Source organism: Dreissena polymorpha, chromosome 6 (assembly GCF_020536995.1).
Source record: "Dreissena polymorpha isolate Duluth1 chromosome 6, UMN_Dpol_1.0, whole genome shotgun sequence".
In the NCBI taxonomy this organism is placed as follows: domain Eukaryota; kingdom Metazoa; phylum Mollusca; class Bivalvia; order Myida; family Dreissenidae; genus Dreissena; species Dreissena polymorpha.
Window position 1 is genome coordinate 9,690,137 of NC_068360.1, and position 20,328 is coordinate 9,710,464.

The 20,328-nt window shown below is 34.2% G+C and overlaps 1 protein-coding gene across 1 annotated transcript; it reads left to right on the forward strand.

Annotated features, from left to right (window-relative positions):
• Positions 1 to 12,995: 12,995 nt before the first annotated feature.
• Positions 12,996 to 16,281, forward strand: LOC127836205 (uncharacterized). Its single transcript, XM_052362696.1, has 6 exons — positions 12,996 to 13,138; positions 13,555 to 13,635; positions 14,397 to 14,522; positions 14,747 to 14,797; positions 15,441 to 15,564; positions 15,738 to 16,281. Exons 2-6 carry the CDS (start codon positions 13,561 to 13,563, stop codon positions 15,848 to 15,850), a joined length of 489 nt encoding a protein of 162 aa, XP_052218656.1. The 5' UTR covers positions 12,996 to 13,138; positions 13,555 to 13,560; the 3' UTR covers positions 15,851 to 16,281.
• The last annotated feature ends 4,047 nt before the right edge of the window (positions 16,282 to 20,328 follow it).

The window sequence follows — 20,328 nt, forward strand, 5'->3', positions numbered from 1 at the left end:
ACTTAGAGCTTAACGCTTACAAAAAACTGTCTGAACTTATTTTTATATGACAACTTGCTTCAGTTCCATTATTTATACTGTTTTACAAGACTTTTTTTTTTCTGAAAGAGCAGTTTGTCGTTAAAATATAGAGATTTTATGAGAGAATATCTTCATTTTTCAACAATTTGAAATTAAATACTGCATATAATTTCTTAATGCATATTTGTTTTCTATCCTTTATGGATATAAATATTTACTTAATTTTCTTAAAACAGAGAGCGCCTTTCCATACATTCTTGAAAATTGTCATATATCTGTAAAAATAATTCATAAAAATGTTGACGCATGTGTATTTATTTAAATGCTTAAGTCGCAAATAAACTGTTTGTTCTTGTTTCTCTTATAAAGTAAACTGGCAATAGATTCTTTAAAAAAAATGATGAAGATGACTTTTATTTCTATAAAACAATCAACAGGTCAAAATATCTTAATTTAAGGGCAATATTCTGACACGTTCATCCACTCATTCTGACGTAAGTTAAATCCAATAAGCATACTTCCGTTTTCTTTTATCAGACCGTCTTCTCAACTGGCTTTGGAATTCAAATCCACTTTAGTATATATCGCGTTTACTCGAATGTGGCAATATTTTGTACCACCTTCTACAAAGGGCCTATTTCAAACATGGTTTCCATAATTGTCATGTCTTAATTGATATTTATTTAAGTGTCATGTCTTAATTGATATTTATTTTTCGAGAAAAAAGTTAAGCGATTCAACATCGCCATTAAATTAATGCATTGATTTATTAATTTTACAAACGAGGAGTTTGTGGTAGTGTTGTACATTGCCCTGTAATCCGATGGAGACATTAAATTGCGTCCATCGTTAATTGCCTTACCATGGTGTTTTTAAGCGTCATGATAATAGCCCGTGAATACTCACCACCGCAATAACACAACCTTGGTTGTCCCTAGCGTCAACGCCGGGTTTGCAAAATGAGTACGAGCTTGATCGTATGTTTAAAGAATTTTGAACCATATGCCAGCCAACCTAATCTCTCGGTTTTGATAACTGTTGTTTACTGTGTGTACTAAGAAAATATTATGTTTCTTTCATTTTGATTATTCACTCAAAAATACGTTGTGAAATTATAGATCAAATAACTTTGAACAATTATACTTGATCCATACATCACAATGCCGATTTACACGCAATTGACACACACGATCATTGACAATTATATGTCTACAAGTATAGGAAACATATTCTCGATGTAAATGAAATTTTACTCGCATAACTTGCTACACGTTTGCATTAAATAGATCGTTTTGTTGATAAACAAAAACGACTTGTCAGGATTTTTATGGCGGTAAGGAAGATATGCAGCTGCCAATGACTTAAAGAGCAACTTTTACACTGGGGGCTGACGAGGTCAAAGCGTAGTCCGTTTGTGTACGACATCGGGTATATGTTATACTACGAAACATCGGCAGTCGTCAATAATAAGAAATATGCTTAAAAATAACGCTGTGAAAGCATAAAAACAATAGAAAGGGCTCGGAATTATCCTTCTTCCACTACTACTACTACTACTACTACTACTACTACTACTACTACTACTACTACTACTACTACTACTACTACTACTACTACTACTACTACTACTACTACTACTACTACTACTACTACTACTACTACTACTACTACTACTACTACTACTACTACTACTATTACTACTACAACAACGACGACGACTACTGCTACTACTACTTCTACTACTACTACTACTACTACTACTACTACTACTACTACTACTACTACTACTACTACTACTACTACTACTACTACTACTACTACTACTACTACTACTACTACTACTACTACTACTACTACTACTACTACTACTACTACTACTACTACTACTACTTCTACTTCTACTACTACTACTACTACTACTACTACTACTACTACTACTACTACTACTACTACTACTACTACTACTACTTCTACTACTACTACTACTACTACTTCTACTACTACTACTCTTACTACTACTACTCCTACTACTACTACTACTACTACTACTGCTACTACTACTACTACTACTACTACTACTCTTACTACTACTTCTACTACTTCTACTACTACTACTACTACTACTACTACTACTACGACTACTACTACTACAACTACTACTACTACTACTACTACTACTACTACTACTACTACTACTTCTACTACTACTACTACTACTACTACTACTACAACAACGACGACGACTACTGCTACTACTACTTCTACTACTACTACTACTACTACTACTACTACTACTACTACTACTACTACTACTACTACTACTACTACTACAACTACTACAACTACTACTACTACTACTACTACTACTACTACTACTACTACTACTACTACTACTACTACTACTACTACTACTACTACTACTACTACTACTACTACTACTACTACTACTACTACTACTACTACTACTACTACTACTACTACTACTACTACTATTACTACTTAATGGACTTATTGCGTATCATAACGATGTTATCGTGTTCATTTACACTGTTCATGATCGTATTGCCTGTTTAGTATGAAAGTCCCACAAAGGGCACCTTGCGATCGATGCATGCGTACCAACGTTACAAAATTGCGACCGTTCGATTAAATCAGGACTGAAACTTGTGATCAGTTCATGTCTAGCTTTGTGTTTCGTGCGTTATGAAAGTTGTTTAGCATCTTGATGACCTTTGTCACTATGTTATTTTCGGCTTTATATATGATAAGCTCGAATGCGGTCAAAGACCCGCGTTAATGCCTCGGTCACACTGTCACGAATCAGAGCTACGAACAAGCTACGAATACTTTTCGCCACAGTTCGTAGCTATCCTTACTGGACCGTGGCTCTCCGTACTTGATCCGTGATCAGTCGTAGTAGTTTTTGGATGTCCGTAGCGACTCTTGACAAATTTTGAACATGTTCAAAAAATTGCTACGAATTTATCGATCGTAGCGTATCCGTAGGAGTCCGTACTTAACCGTACTGATTCGTACTGGTTCGTTAAGACAACCGTAGTCGTCCGTACCTTTTCGTAGGCTAAAACGATTTTCAAGGACTTATACGGATTGATACGAAGAACTAAGAAGCGGTACGGTTACGCTACGTATTAGCTACGAGTATTCCACGGATATACCACGGAAAGCCACGGTACTAGTTCGTTGTAATACGGATAGGCAGGAATTTGCACGATCGTGTACGATGTACTAAATTTCAGCACGAAACAGTAAGGACATGTACGGTCCACTACAATAAATTGCTACTGAAATAGAGTTCACAATCATGAATCGCCAGCAAATTGCGTTTGCGATAAATTTGTTAAACTTGGATATTGATATGGCACAAAACACAGGTGGTTAGCGTGTGGCTATGATATTTATTAGTGAAAACATAATTTTAAATGATAAATAATCATATCATAACGAGAATCAACTTTTCTGAAAAAAATATACATCAAATATATAATATATAACAAGGTATCCAACTCAAAATCACCCGAAAACAGGGTGCATCGCTTTGAACAGCCATAACGTCATCAATTGTGCAGCGATTTTCACGAACCCGGTCTTATTCAACGCAGAAATGAATTTCCTTTCTTGAAATGTATATATCTTGTTATATTTCTACCAATGCTGTGTTAAATTTTAAGAAATAACACGATACACAACTCGCCTGACCTACTTGATAGCGATCAGACAGGATTCATGAATGCAATCTTAAGGTGTAAAGACACACCTTCGCATTGGACCAATGAAATCACTAGTGTGTTTAAAATGTCGGTTAGTAAAAATGTATGTAAACAAAGGTTTCAAACGGCGCCGGACAGTTAGTTTCGATGCATAATGCAACGGCAAGCACGATAAGAATGTTTTTTCATACGTGTTATTGAATTATGGTATCGAGGTCCGTGAACTTTGCAGGGAAAATGCCATTTACCCTTGTGTTTCGTGTTATTTCATAAAAGTTGACCCAGCATTTGATTGTTTGTTATAAGATGATTATTTATCATTCAAAATGATGTTTTCACTAATTAATATCATAGTCACACGCTAACCACCTGTGACCCAAAATGCAGAGGCCGTAGTTGAGCTGCTTGACGATATGCACATAGGTAATAATGATTCAGTATCGTATAACAAGTGTAGCTTTGTGCTTAAGGTTACGTATTTTGCAAATATTAGAATTTGAACTTACTAGTAATACATTTTTTTTATTTGCAGGTAAGTGTCTGCCTCATATGCCTTTTGAATCTTGCTCTTACTTTTACGTGATATATTAATTGTTAAATTAATAGCCGACATAATAAAATACAAAATTAATCATACTTTCCTAGGCATAATCTATATTTATACATCAATAATTACATACTTTTTCAGGTCAGAGAAGAAAAAGTAGGTGGTGGATAACAGACTGGCTTTTAAGACGACCCGGGTCTTGGTTTGGGATGGAGGAGGTAGACTCTTCCCCAGACACGGCTGATTCCATTATTTCTGTTACGCGCTGTTGCTGCCGCTGGGATGTTCTCTTTTTGGGAGGCATAATGTGTATGACAAAACAAGAGGCTGTGAACGCAATGTTCAATCGTAGTTCGTTCCTACCTGTCCGTACCAGTCCGTCGAAATTCCCACTTCTTCGTAGCTGACCGTTCTAGTTCGTACTTACCCGTACTAGACCGTAGCGGATCCGTAGTTAGATCGAACTGATTCGCATAGCATCGTACCAGACCGTAGCGGATTCGTAGTTTGATCGTACCGATTCGTGGCGCTCCGTACTAAATCGCGTCTATCAGTAGCAGTCCGTACCTTTCCTTGTTCGTTTTCCAACATTTTGATGGTAGATTCGTTGTGCTCCGTACTGAAATCGAATTTTGACAATTTCGTAGTCATTCGTAGCCGATTGAATCGTAGCTCATTCGTAGCTCTGATTCGTGCCAGTGTGACCGAGGCATAAGCGCAGCTTCTGAAAAGAGATGTTAAGCTCGTTTCATAGATCGTGCGGAGATGATTGTTCAGCATCAAGTCAAAGACCGGCGGACAGTGAAAGCCGTTAAAACGACGAAGGACAGATATCGATTCGATGATTAAAATATGTTTTTACTCTGAGCTATTATTTTGGAAGTCGGTCTTGTTCAATTAAGCCCTGTCATTTCATACCTAATATGTTATGGAAAAGGAATAAATGTGAACAGATGCCGATTGAATTTTGGTCCGACAGTTGTCCTATGTCGTTATATTAATAGACGAATAAGGAGAGCCAGTTGAATGATATATGCACGTAACAGGGCCAATATCACGCCAATTCCTGAATATCACATAATATCTACGAACATTTATGGATGTGTATTTTCGTTAGTTGTTTAAGAGGATTCTTTAATAAAATAATAGTTTATTATTTTTCGCTATTTTGTTGTCAGTGAAACTTTCAAGGAAGTGTTGTCATAGCCGTAAATTGTCCGTGTTTTCTCTTTTCGTTTTTCACAATACATCAGAATGTTAACTTTGTATTTCCTTTTTCATGTGTCTTATGAAAAGGTGGTTTTAATGTATTTACGGGGATCTTTACCTAATGGAAGTAATTGTCTAAGGTGAGCAGTAATATTTTCTTAGTGTTTGCTGACAGTACATGCGTGTATACGTGTCGTACATTTGCTTATCATCTTCTTATTCGTTACATTGTGTGTTCTATGTTTCCCCCGGTAAAATCATAATTAATATGAACACAATAGGTAAACCTCAATTGTCTTAGGGTTGTATTACATGGATTGTATAACTGATTTTCATGTTCAAACTGGAGGTAAACAAAACAAGACTTCCCAACAAACTGTCATAACCATCAGCAATAAGCAATGGGATTGGACAAATAGCGAAGAAGTGATATTCAAGTGTCAATATCATACCGACATTTCGCCTTGTTTCAGGTTTAATCTCGGGCCGTTTATAACTTCGATATCGGACCGGGGTAAACATTTATATCTGCTCGATGACGGGCCTAGATATTTAATCTCTTGGTAATTATCGGGACATCGCGCCGTGTTACAATAATGATCTCGGACCGAGATAAAACCTTGATATCTAGTTGATGTGTTATATGATATCGACTCAATGGCCTTGCGTTATGAGGTTCCAAATGATGGTGGAAAAACGTCGGCAGTATGCCGGTGTCGATGTCGGGTCGAAATCCCGCCGTGTTGTATGTAAATGTTGGGCCGACATTGCGCAATGTTGCAGGATAAAGTATGAAACATGTATGAGCATGGATGGCCGAGTGGTCTAAACGGTAGACTTTTACTCCAGGGGTCAATGGTTCGACCTCATTTGAGTTTTTTTTTATATTGTTATTTAATTGTATTGTTGTTTTTTTTATTTCCAATGTTTGCATTTATCAATATAGCATATAATGAAAAAAATAATTTGGAGAGTTCTTATGTTATAGTTAGATTTTGTGACATTACTGTACAAGGAGTGCTTATATAAAGTATAAAATAAACCACTGACTATATGGGAGCACTGATGGCCTATTGGTTTAAGCACTTGACTTTTACTCCAAGAGTCAGTGGATCGAGCCCAGTTAAGGAAGACTTCCTTTCATTTTTTAAATTTTATTATTGTTTTTTTTTCTTGAGGTATTTTGTTCCACTGTTTACTTATCAATTTAAAGTATTTAATAACAAACTTCAATACATGTCTAAATCTGTGAAAACGTCCCTTTGAAATTGCTAATTTTCCTCTTACATGCCCTTGTATTTTAAGATACTTTCCTCTCCAGAGGAAAGAAGTATGTGTTTGATTCCCATCGGGGGCTTCAGAGGATGATTCATTTTGAGAAAAATGTTAATATTTGCTTTAGTGTATCCCAAAAATTAACCTAATATTAAATAAATAACTGTTAAAGATAATTTAAAATAATGTTTGTTTCTATATACATTGTGATCCATGGACATGAACATTCAATTATGCAAGAAACATGTATGATTTGAGGGAAGAATACGACAGCAAACTTAGAATGGACATTCACTTTATATTGTTAAGTAACTAAAACTCAATGTTGTAAAGCTTGTGTTTGACGTCCTTGCATCTGGACAGCAGAACAGTTTAGGCATAAATGATTACTCTTTTACTGAATTGTTCATGTTTGTTGCTTGCAATTTACTGAACATAATGTTACTGGTGAACAAATGCCTTCTCTCTTTACAAGGAGATGGTGCTTTTCATAAAAATTCAGGTTAATTTGTATAAATAAGACCTCATGACATATTTATATACATGTAGGATAAAATGAATTCTAAGCTATACATTTATGATGATGACATTATGTGTTTCGCTGTAAATTTACAGAGAAAATATACTACAGCCGCATTTCACCAGGGTTGTTAAAGGGCATTTTGACAGTATTGCCCCTGACTTTTGCCCATTTTGACATATTCTTATAAAAAACTGAGTCTTTGTTTAGAGTGGGGATGGAGGAGCATTTGTTGGTGCCTTTTTAAAAAGTTGTTTCATAGTGTGGAAAATTGAGTTTTAAAATGTATAAAACAATGCCTAATATGAGGCAAATTCCAACAATGTCTGTGGTCTGTCATGTAAAAACAAGGTATGTGTTTGTCAGAAACATAATGCCCCCTATTGCGCCACTTTGAAGCCGTATATTTGACCTTTGACTTTTAAGGGTGACCTTGACATTTCAGTACTCAAAATGTGCAGCTCCATGAGATACACATGCGTGCAAAATATCAACTTGCTATCTTCAATATTGCAAAAGTTATGGGAAATGTTAAAGTTTTCGGACAGACTTACAGACAGACAGACTGACTGACAGTTAAAAAGCTTCATGCCACCCTACCAGGGCATACAAAAACTGTATTCTTAATTGGTTTATTGGTGGTATTGGTGTCTCCGAAGTATTGGAATAACCAATTTACACTTTAGGCTAACAGGGCTGATCCATTACCTTTCCACCACCAGGTTCATTAAATACTTACTAGTGATATGTGATCTTGAAAGGATTTTGAATATGTCATCTTTGTAAGCACATATGCTGGTTTTACAAATTTACTGAGTGTAAACATTGGGCACTTATATAGCTCAAAGTGACCGGAAACAAATTATTGTGTTCTGATTTACATACATGTATTAACACTTGCAAAATTCAAAGTTAAGAATGGTAATTGTTCTCTTATTGACAACAACTGCATAGATCTTAACATTGTAAACTGGTTGTTTTGTCTTTATTACTACTTTTGTACTTTCTTTTGTATTGCCCTCTTTATATTAACTTTCAACATATATATTATATCCAGTAATTGTAGATATCAGATGTTCTGTGATGTAAATGTGTTGGGTTCTTGTTACTTGTCACACCCATATCCAGTTCATAATGCCTTAACACTGATATAGGATATTAGTGATTTTTGATTATTTTATTTATGTAAACTTATTCTTAATGCTGATGACAGTGCCATCCTTTATTCTCACAAAGAACCTAATATCATCAGTAGTGATTTGGGTAAAGAACTTGAAAATTGTAGTAAATGGTTAGTGGATAACAAACTATCTTTACACCTTGGAAAAACTGAATGTATAGTGTTTGGTTCCAAAAGGAAATTATCTAAACTTCATAACTTTAATGTAAAATGTAATGATCACTCTATTGTTTCTCAATCATCTGTTAAACACCTTGGTTCAATATTCGACACTGATCTTTCTGCTACATCTATTGTTAATAATAATATTAAAAAGGTGAACTCAAGAATAAGATTATTGTAATGACAAAACCACTGTTTAAATATGGAATTTAGAAAATTGTTATGTAACTCATTGGTTCAATGCCATTTTGATTATGCTAGCTCTTCATGGTACAATGGTATTAGTAAACAGTTAATAAAAAGATGAAAAGTTGTACAGAATTAAGTTGGTAAATGTATTCATGGATATGACTCTAGAACATCTTTGAAAGTTAAAGATTTTAGTAGTATTGGTTGGTTAAATGTTCAAAACAGAGTTAAGCAATTAACACTCAACCATGTTTATAAAATTGTTAACAAGAAATGTCCTTCTTACATGTATAATAATTTTTGTTTAGTGTCTGATAAACATAGTCATAACAGTAAACATAGTAAAGGTAACTTTTATTTACCTCAACGTCCTCAAGTGAATGGTTTTACTAGCACTACCTTTTATTATAAAGCGATCAAAGACTGAAACTGTCTACCTGCTGATGTTAAAATCGTCAAGAATAAATACGAATTTGAAAAGAAAGTGAAAACTTCTCTGACCGACAATATAAAATTGAAAGAAAATGCTGATTTTATTTTTTACTAGTAGTCTTATTGTTTAAATAAATGTTTTATGTGATTGGTTTGTTATATATATATATATATATATATATATAACTGTTGTTTAAAAAAGTCATCAATACAGTATTTGTACGTACATTTAAATGTGATAACAAGATAGTAGTATACAATGTGTTACTAGTGCTCTCTAATAATATATGCTAATTACTATTTGATCTCAAGGCTATAGTCTCAAGTGTAAATGAATGATATTTTATGCGAAGTAATGCCACCATTTATGTACATTTGCCACCCATCTATAGGGCCCCATTGGAAAAAAGTTGCAAAACTTTCATGGGACATCCTGTGGTATATATATCATGTCTTGACTTCAACATCTTGTAACTACTTGTTATTTCAGATCTCTGCCAAATACACTGACTAGTTACATGTAACTGAATTTAAATGATTAACTTTGACTGTGATATTCAAAATGTGATCTATCAATGCATTGTGATTCAAAACCTGTGATAATTGTTTTCCAATTGTTAAATGTTGTAAATTGAATGTATTGTATGATCTGTACTTGTATGACATATATATACATATGCACGAATAAATCAATGAATCAATATTACGAACAGTGTGACTGTGTTGACAGACATATTACAGTTAAATTACTTAATGTCAGTAATGGCAGTCAGGGATAGAATCTATCTTTTTACAATTGTTGCCTGCACTGTCGACCATATATAGTGTTTTTGTTTCCCAGCTTAAGAGTACCGACCCAAAACCATGGGCATGTCTGTGATATGTATCTTAAATTTTTTTTAAAGATAAATAATATAAATTTTAACAACACCACTGTTGAGTTTTAACATTTCCAATACAGTATGTCTTATTTTTAGAGGCCATTCTGAATTGAGTTCATTTCCAAGGGAGAAGTTATGTCTAAATATATGAATATTACCAAACTGAACATTGTTACAATGTCCCTAATTTTAATGGCATTGTTACCCTGTTCCTAAATTTAATGGCACTGGATTGTTTAACCTTTAAAAAGCTAGTTGCCTGGTCGGGATAACAACATCTGGAATTAAAATGCCTAGGATAAAATGTAAACAATATCTGCCAGAAGTACTGTATGGTTGCCATCATCAAATGTACAGAAAGAATCGTTTTTCAAATTTAATCGAGCTCCCCACTCATTCCATTCCATGAAACCTTTCAGGTGTCTCAATACTGGTAATAGTAAACCCCACTGAGGGCAAAATGGCTATGGTAAATAAACAGTTTATGACTGCCTGTCTGGTCACTATAATGTCATTGGGACCAACGTGGAGTTTACTATTTCTTATATTACACCGAAGAGTTTTCTCTGTACCACTGTACAGTGTTGTACGATTGTTTATGGTATAGAACATAAACATATTGATTAAATCTCAAAGTGTGTCGCCCTGCCGAACATCAGCAATGTTGCAATGAATAAAATTTTAGAAATACTGTTTTTTTTTAAGTTTGAATAATGTTGTTGTTTTCAATTCAATAAACAACAAATTGGCTTTCTTAACATTTTATTAACATTTGGATATTTTGTATGCAATGACATCTAAATTTTACAATAACATTAATAAATATTCTATTATATTACTCCTTAGAGTCATTGGTCCTTATATATCTATAGTATCGTTTAATTTTGTGCAAACATAGTGGTGTGTAACCCGAACTATATTTTCGGTGTAATATCTTCCGCCTAGAGGCGTTAGACATATCCTTCCACCAAATACACCCGAGAGACGATCGCCGTTATGGCGGCATTGTCCGAGGATTCCCGATTGGTGTTGCTGTATACATAGTAAACTTCAATCTTAATTAGTGTTCCTGTAAGTATCGGCATCATGTTAAGGAACACAAAAATTAAATCAGTCAGTACTAAAGGGCTGTTAAAGGACTAAGTGATGATATAACTTGCTATTGATAGTTAATAGCACAAAAGGGATTTTTGCCCTTTAAAAACCGTAATACGAACTTGATCCCAAAGCAAACAAACGAGATTTTTCAAATTTGTCAATTATAGCAATGTTTTATTTTTTTAGAAGAAAAACATTATTTATACTTAAAACATAAAGGTCACAAGCTGAGTTTCCAATAACAATTATTGATAGAATTAGATTGATATGTTATGAAAGTGTTTAAAATAAATCATGCTTATTATGTTCTTTGTATTTTATTCAACTTGTTCGTACTTTTTTTCAAAAACAGAAATCCGTCGTGATATATACTTTTGATTAACAGGGCCGTTGTAAGCCAAAATGTGTTTTTTAATACATATGAATTAACCGATTAGGTCATTTTAATGACGAAGATTTGATTTGATATATGTATATCTGATCTTATTTCTACATAATCAGAACAATACTTTTCGCAATTTGCACGATTAGAAAATATCAGGATACACCAAGTAATATTGTTAGAACGAAACGCAAATACCTGTTGTCTATTCAGTGCATTGCATTATACGTTGATGGTGTTATAACCTTGATGGTGTAATAACCTCCCATCTAATAAGCGACCATCCCAGATATCAATTTACGGCGTCTGGAAGAAAAAGTATGATGCACACAATCCAAGGTAGACGGTTGTATCGCCACGAGGGAAGAACAAATGAAATAAATGTATATATAGATTAAATTAGTGTCCTCATCCAGAATTTTGATAATTGTCAACAAGGAAAAATATTTGCTTTTGGTGTGCAAACATTTAAATGAGTTCATATCAAATGCCGCTAGTCCTTTTGAATTTGTTTTTGCTTATTGCATGTGTCAGGACACTTCCTGCTTACAAGTGCAGCAAAACTGATTTTTCTGTTTGTATGCCAAGGTGAAAATGTGAATCAGATTGTTTAAGATTGTAAACATATTGTTTATCTAAAGAACGTATTTAAATATTAATACTTTATTACCGTCATACAATCCCCAATATATGCATTTCGTATCTCTACCAAATGAAAATACAAGTGTAGGTCTATGAACTACCTTAATATATATATGCTATTGATTGCATGTGATAACAATTACTTAAAAAATGCACAGGCTTTGTGTGCAGTGTTTCCTAAAACACCACGAAAAATACATACTAACTCAGCTCCTCAACGAATATATAAATGTCATATAAATATCGCGATTTCGCGTTGGGTTTGCGTGATGCTGATCTATGGATGTTACACTTTAAGAACGCGAAAAAACAAACAAACTGCAAATGTACAATATTGCAAAGACAGATCTGGATAGCAATATCGCTTTGTGGAATCGTTTTTTTTTATCGAGATGAATTAAAGTAATCTTCTTAATACATACCTTTTAAATTGATAGGCACTAACTTACGTGTTTATGTTCATTCTTACAACAGGCAAGTTACAAAAAAGACAACGCACTAAGTTATTTCTCTTCTGTAAATTACGCGAATCTTCAGTATATCTTCTTTATTTAAGACATTGTACAAAGTTTTGAAGAAGTAATAATGATTTCTCGAAAACAACAGACCCGATACATCTTTGTTACTGCTGTTATATGGTCCTTAAACAACTTTGTTTTCAAAAAACATTATGACCTTTTTGTGTAGGCAATTAACTCGAACAGGAAGTGATTACCAGAAAACTTCCTTCATCCTTCATCCTTCAACGATTTTATTGGTGACAGACTGAAACGAATCAGTATAAATTTATCATAACAGTAACGAACGCAATTAAACGAAGAAGAGCGTTCCCTGTTGTCATCACAACTAACTACCAAGACATCTTCCTCCAGGTATGTGCTTTATGTCAGATTTTTGTCATGTGATAGAGCAGGACTGTAGGACCAAGGCGTGTGTCATTCTAAAAACATTACAATTTTACTACCAATAAAAATATGTATAAACTTATTTACTGTGAATTAAATTACACATGTAAATTTATACAACAGTTGAACAAATCTTAATAAAGTTGATGTTCGATATTGCACTTGCTAGTTGAAACCGGTGATTCAAAATATATAGGAAAATTATTTACATGGCAAATATTATTATGTTTAAAAGTACAGTTAACACGACATTATGTCTGCGTACGAATCGATACTAAATTATATTTGAAATACAATCACAATATGTTATTTCACCTTAATTTACGTTATATATCATATGCATACACGTCATGTTCGAATACAGAATCGCTTTCCATTTCAAGATAACAATGCATGTCCGCATGATGAAGGCATTGGTGATATTTGTGATTGTGTGTGTCGGAAACTGTGCAGCTAATACTGTGGTGAGCAACTTTAGATTCTTTTGAATGTATTCTTAACTTCCTGAAAAAGTTAGGTCATGTTAAATATTGTTACTTTGTTGAAATAATAGAAAGATAAATTCATGCAATCCGTCATTTGCCAGAAAATATAATATATGTCATATCTGATAATAATAATAATAATAAAATCTTTATTTAAAGAAGATAGACTTGTTAAGAAATACATCAGATGAAATTACATAATATGCAATTTATATAATACATTTCTTATTTTCAACAAGGTCTTCTAACAATCTACACTTTACAACAAATACATCATATTTCATCATGAGCAATAAGAACAAAACATAAATAATCATATATGCATGCACACTTATAATGAAATATATTATACTTAAAAACAAATGACAGACATACAACTTCAATAACCATTTAGGCAAGAACAGTATTCAAACAATAAACTAAGGTGATTTACTATAACAAAATGAAGCATGTTCAGTTTATTTCATCATGCCTTCGATGCTTCAATATAATTACACTGTGTACATTGAGTTCACTGAATACAAAACTCACCATAGGTCTCGTATTTGGGGAATTTATAATGTGAAACGAGTTTTGTTTGCATCATCGATTCCATGACATTTGAGAATTCTAAATTACAAGCCTTTGTTTTAAAAGAAATGCTATTATTATATGCTATTATGTTGGACAGTATTCCAGAAATCGACAAAGGAAGCTATGATTAGAAATTCGTGTATTAGCTTTTAACAATTGCATTTTAGGCAGCAAGGGGTGTAAAGGGGAAGGCCTTCACAACCAGCACAATAAAACTGGGTGACGAGGAGCTGTTCACAGTGACCGCTGCGGATGGGACACCTTTGACAACCATTGATGTTGTCCGTAATGAGGTTGTATCAAACAGAATTCTATCATATTATGTTGTGCGTGAACATGTTTATTGGAATTAACCGAAATCAATAAATATAAAAATCATATCAATATTTATTAATAAAATAAAATAAATCGTACAAACACGTCACTTCTGTTTATTAAAACGTCTCAACTACCAAACATGTTTCGGCCATAGCCTTCATCAGTAGTACTTAATCATTAATATTTATTGTTATTTAAGGGATATGAAATCGAGCTTACTCAAGATGGCAGAAAGTGTCGGCTTAGCAAGGTAAAACTATAGTATAAGTAAGAGTCTGTGATAAATGAATCAACAAATTGTGATAAATAATTCCATTATTATATTTCAATTACCTACATTAAACAAATAATAATACAGACTCTTCCGTATGTGTGTTGCAATTGTTCACCATTTAGATACATTAGCTCTTTTGTAAACAGGAATCGCCCCTTAACCAGGCTTATAACATGATGTCAAGGATGTCTGATTTCGAGTGTGTTCATTTAACAGGATACTTCACTTATTGTGTGTACGGTAAACACATAATTGAAATAATACACAAATAAAGAATAAGAAAATTACGGAAAATTGAGTTATTTTGTAAAATTACCGACAAACACAACGGAAAATGCAAGACCTCATTGTTTAATAAAATAAGAAATACATGAATTAACTTGTTCACGAAAGTCATTCTTTGGAATACAACTAATCATATATCACGAATATAAAGTATTGTACAGTATAAGACATTGTATTGTATTAGCCCCAGTATCGATGTAAATCTAACCGCTTCAAGTTATTGTTTGGATAAGATCATTAACAGGTCAGTTCATACTCTTTACGCAAGTGTGAGTAAATGATACATGGCACTTATATGTTGGATAAAATATATAAATACGCGTTATGTTGAAAGGTTTATGACACCAGTTCGTGTTTCGAAGAGGCGCCACTTACGGACGATGAGCCGGTGTTGGCGCGTATTGCTGACCGTTGCAAAGGCAGAGAGATCGTGACCTTGAAGCCTAAGGATTGCAAAGGTGAATTATTACTGCAAATTACTTACTACCATGATCGGTATTTATAACAAGAACAAATATACGAACGATTTGCGCTTAGTTATTATTCAGTTTGTCAACACAATTGCTCGTATTGTTCTGCAAAATGCTTTAGGAAGATACCGTTTATCTTACTTACTTATTTTTTTTTTCAGACGCAGCCACTCGAACAAAGCGGGCTTGCTCATATCAAGCTCGTGTCGTTTGCAGGACGAGTAACTGGCGGGTGACATGCGGGACAGAGATGCAGCTAGTATGTGGATGGTAATCACCCAGCCTCGGACGACATGTTCCCACTTTCAGCTTAACGCTTACAAAAGAACTTATTTTTATATAACTACTTGCTTCAGTTCCTGTATTTATACTGTTTTACAATACTTTTTTTTCTGAATGAGCAGTTTGTCGTTAAAATATTCAGATTTTATGAGAGAATATCTTCATTTTTCAACAATTTGAAATTAAATAGTGCATATAATCTTAATGCATATGTGTTTTCTATCCTTTATGGATTTAAATATTCACTTATTTTTTCTTAAAACAGAGAGCGCCTTTCCGTACATTCTTGGAAATTGTCATATATTTGTAAAATCATTCATAAAAATGTTGACGCATGTATTTATTTTAATGCTTAAGTCGCAAATAAACTGTTTGTTCTTGTTTCTCTTATAAAGTAAACTGGCAATAAATTCTTTAAAAAAATGATGCAGTTGACTTTTATTTCTATAAAACAATCAACAGGTCAAAATATTTTAATTTGAGAGCAATATGCTGACACGTTCATCCACTCATTCTACCGTTAATCCAATAAGCATACTAACGTTTGCTTTTATCTGACCGTCTTCTCAACTGGCTTTTGGAATTCAAAAACACTTTAGGATATCTCGCGTTTACTCGAATGAGGGAATATTTAGTAAGGTACCACTTTCTACAAAGGGCCTATCTCAAACATGGTTTTCATAGTTTGAATACATATGTTACAACGTAGAAGAGCGTAATCAAGATTTATTTAAGTGTCATGTCTTAATAAATATTTATTTCCAAGAAACAATTTAAGCGATTCAGCATTGCCATTAAATTAATTGTATATTGCCCTGTAATCAGATGGAGATATTAAATTGCGTCCATCGTTAATGGCTTACCATAGCGTTTTTAAGCGTCATGATAATAGCCCGTGAATACTCACCATCATAATAACACAACCTTGGTTGTCCTTAGAGTCATGTTTATAGCCCGTGAATACTCACCACCGCAATAACATAACCTCGGTTGTAATTAGCGTCAACGCCGGGCTTACAAATTGAGTACGAGCTTGATCGTATGTTTAATGAATTTTGAACCATATGCAAGCCAACCTCATCTCTCGATGTTGATAACTGTTGTTTACTGTGTGTACTACGAAAAGATTATGTTTCATTCATTAAGATTATTTACTCAAATATACGATTTGAAATTATTGATCCAATAACTTTGAAACAATATATTGGATCCATACATCACAATGACGGGTTAATACGCAATTGAAAAAACACACACGATAATCGACAATTATATGTCTACAAGTAAAAGAAACATACTTTCGAGGTAAATGAGATTTGCCTCGCATAACTGGCTACAAGTTTGCATTAAATAGATCGTTTCGTTAATAAACAAAAACGACTGGTCACGAATTTTATTGTGGTCAGGAAGTGTCTGTGAAAGTCGAATTATTTGCAAATAACGTTGATATGCAGCTGTCTAAGACTTAAAGAGCAACTTTTACACTGGGGGCTGACGAGCTCAAAGAGTAGTCCGTTTGTCTACGACGTCGGGTATATGTTTTACTACGACACATTGTGTCAATACACATGTCATCGAAGTACAGATTGGTGTACTCCGTTGAGTAACCTACACATTATATTTGTAGTTCGTTGCACAACTAATACATACTCTGTGCAAAACCTATACATAAAGCGACTTGTTATTTCCTTCGAAACAAAGCATTTGAATGATTAAAATATATGTTCGTTACCTGTTTTGTACTTTAAAATGTTTAATGTACAGTGTATCGAAGTAACTTGTAGTTTCATTTAAATTAAGTTACTGTAATTGGCTATTTTAACAGAATAACCACCTTATGTATTTCTTCAAATAAATATATTTTGATTTTAGCTCAAATCAATGTAAAGGTTGCAACTTCGCGCATTTGTAATTACTTTGTTATTGAAAATAAGTACATTCCATTACTGGATTTTCCGTTCTCTAATCCAAAAATATCAGTAAAGATGAAACTTGTCTGATTAAGAAGTGTATTGACACAATGTTTCGTAATAAAACATATACCCGACGTAGTAGACAAACGAATTACGCGTTGACCTCATCAGCCCCCAGTGTTTTACAAGGTGTGTGATTAACTATTTTCATCTCGTTTCGACACTTAAGCTGAAGAACAACACATACATATGTGAACACATTGTAAAGACAGATTGTGGGTTAAATAGCAGGTAACTGTGCCCTTCTCTTCACCGCCCCCTCACACTAGTCCCTCTATGTACGCTAAACACTAAGGCGTTTTATGCGAATATAGGGATATTGTTGATGTTAACTTAAATGATATTACCAAAACTAGACCTTTCAAAGGACATAACTGGTATAGGCGATGCAAAACTAGCGCAAATCTGCCTAAATTTAAGTATTCTTACAAATATTCACTGGCAATTAATTATTTTAAGTTCATAAATCTTTATGACAAGTTTTGGCCTAAGATTTCCCTATATTATGGAAATATTTCATATTGTCACTGGATATGCCTTCCACCTTGCCTTTTTTTAAGTATAAAACTCCAACATAATAAATTACACTCAAACTAACACCACTCTGTGCTAATGTGAATCTTGTTGATTCTATATAAATATTATGAGTGATTCTCTGTGTATGATGCTCTGTTGTTTATGAAATTGGGCTGTAATTATTTAGAAAATACAGATATAGCTATTTAACATGCCTTCCTTTTGGATATAATGTTAACCATTTGACTCTTGGAATTGAAGATGTATTATGTTATTTGACTAGTAAAATCTATCATGTTAGAGTATACATAATTATATCTTACGTACGAAAACAACGAAGACTTTATCCGACCGACATATAGAGTGTACGAGACAGTTTACTTTTATACTCATATATCAATTCTAGTAAATGTTTTTGTAAGTTTGCTGTTTGATTAAGCGCTTCACTAGAGATTTGTGCGAACAGGCGTTGATGCATTATTTTAGTACAAACTCATCTGCGTTGATTGATAGCAAGGTTTTGCAAATCGGTTCAAACTTGATGGAGCAGTGAGCTTCATAAAAGGGCTTGTGCGCCGAGATCAGCATTTAAAGGTTCAAAGTCACATAACTTGTCATACATGTATATAAGTAAATTGTCATTATGTGTTTTCGACTCACTTTTTTAATTTTATAAAACATATTGACAATTTTAAGGATTTTTTGAGGTGGGTAGCAGCTGGGGAAGGGTGATAGCATCTAATGCCGAGTATGTGGGACCATGATGTATGCGATATTCTACTAAGGATTGCATTTTTGTCTTAAACAATATGTGGAAGTTTAAAATTTTAGATACAGAATATATGAAGATTGAAAATAGTTGTATGCATATGCAATGAGATAAAGTAAAAATAAAACTGTGAATCGTACAGCATAGGTTTAATTAGAAGTCTTAATCGGTAAACGCTGTTCATGGTCGCAAACAAAAATCCTTCCACATCCGAAATGAATGATTGCTCGTTTTAAATGAAACACTTTTTTTTCATCGATCTTAAATGGCGTTCTATACATCGTTGGTAGTCGTTAATAATAAGAAATATGCTTAAAAGTAACGCTATGAAAGCATAAAAATAGCATAAAAATAATACAAAGGGCGCATGAATCAAATGGCATTCCACGGTTTGTAATGGCGGAATGGATTTGACGAGGGCTATCCTGGACACCAGTAAGATATCAGCCTGGAAGTTGAGTTATTGACCAGTACGATATGATACTGATTGTATAAGACATGATAAATTTTATAAAATATACATGTCTTCTTCTTTAATCACGGTCACCAAGCACCAACAAGAGAAAAAATGCAGTTTTGTTTAATCTTTCTAGGGTTCGGAAGGCTTTTACTACTACTACTACTACTACTACGACTACTACTACGACTACGACTACGACGACGACTACGACTACGACGACGACGACGACGACGACGACTACTACGACAACAACGACGACGACGACGACGACTACGACGACGACGACGACGACGACGACGACGACCACGACAACGACGGCTACGACGACGAGGGAGACGACGACTACTACGACGACTACTACTACGCCGACTGCGACGACGACTACTACTTCTATACGACTACTACTACTACGACTACTACGACTACTACTATACTACGACGACTACGACTTCGACTACGACAACGACAACTAACTACTACTACGACTACTACGACGACTACTACTACTACTACTACGACTACGGCTACGACTACACGACGACGACGACTACACAACGACGACGACGACGAGGACGACGACGACGACGACGGAGGACGAATGACTACGAACGGACGACGACGACAAGCGACGACGACGACGACTACGAAGAGACGACGCGCGTACGACGACTACGCCCACGACAACGACGACGACTACGACGACAACTGCGACTGAACGACGACGACGACTGACGACGAGACGACGACCTGAC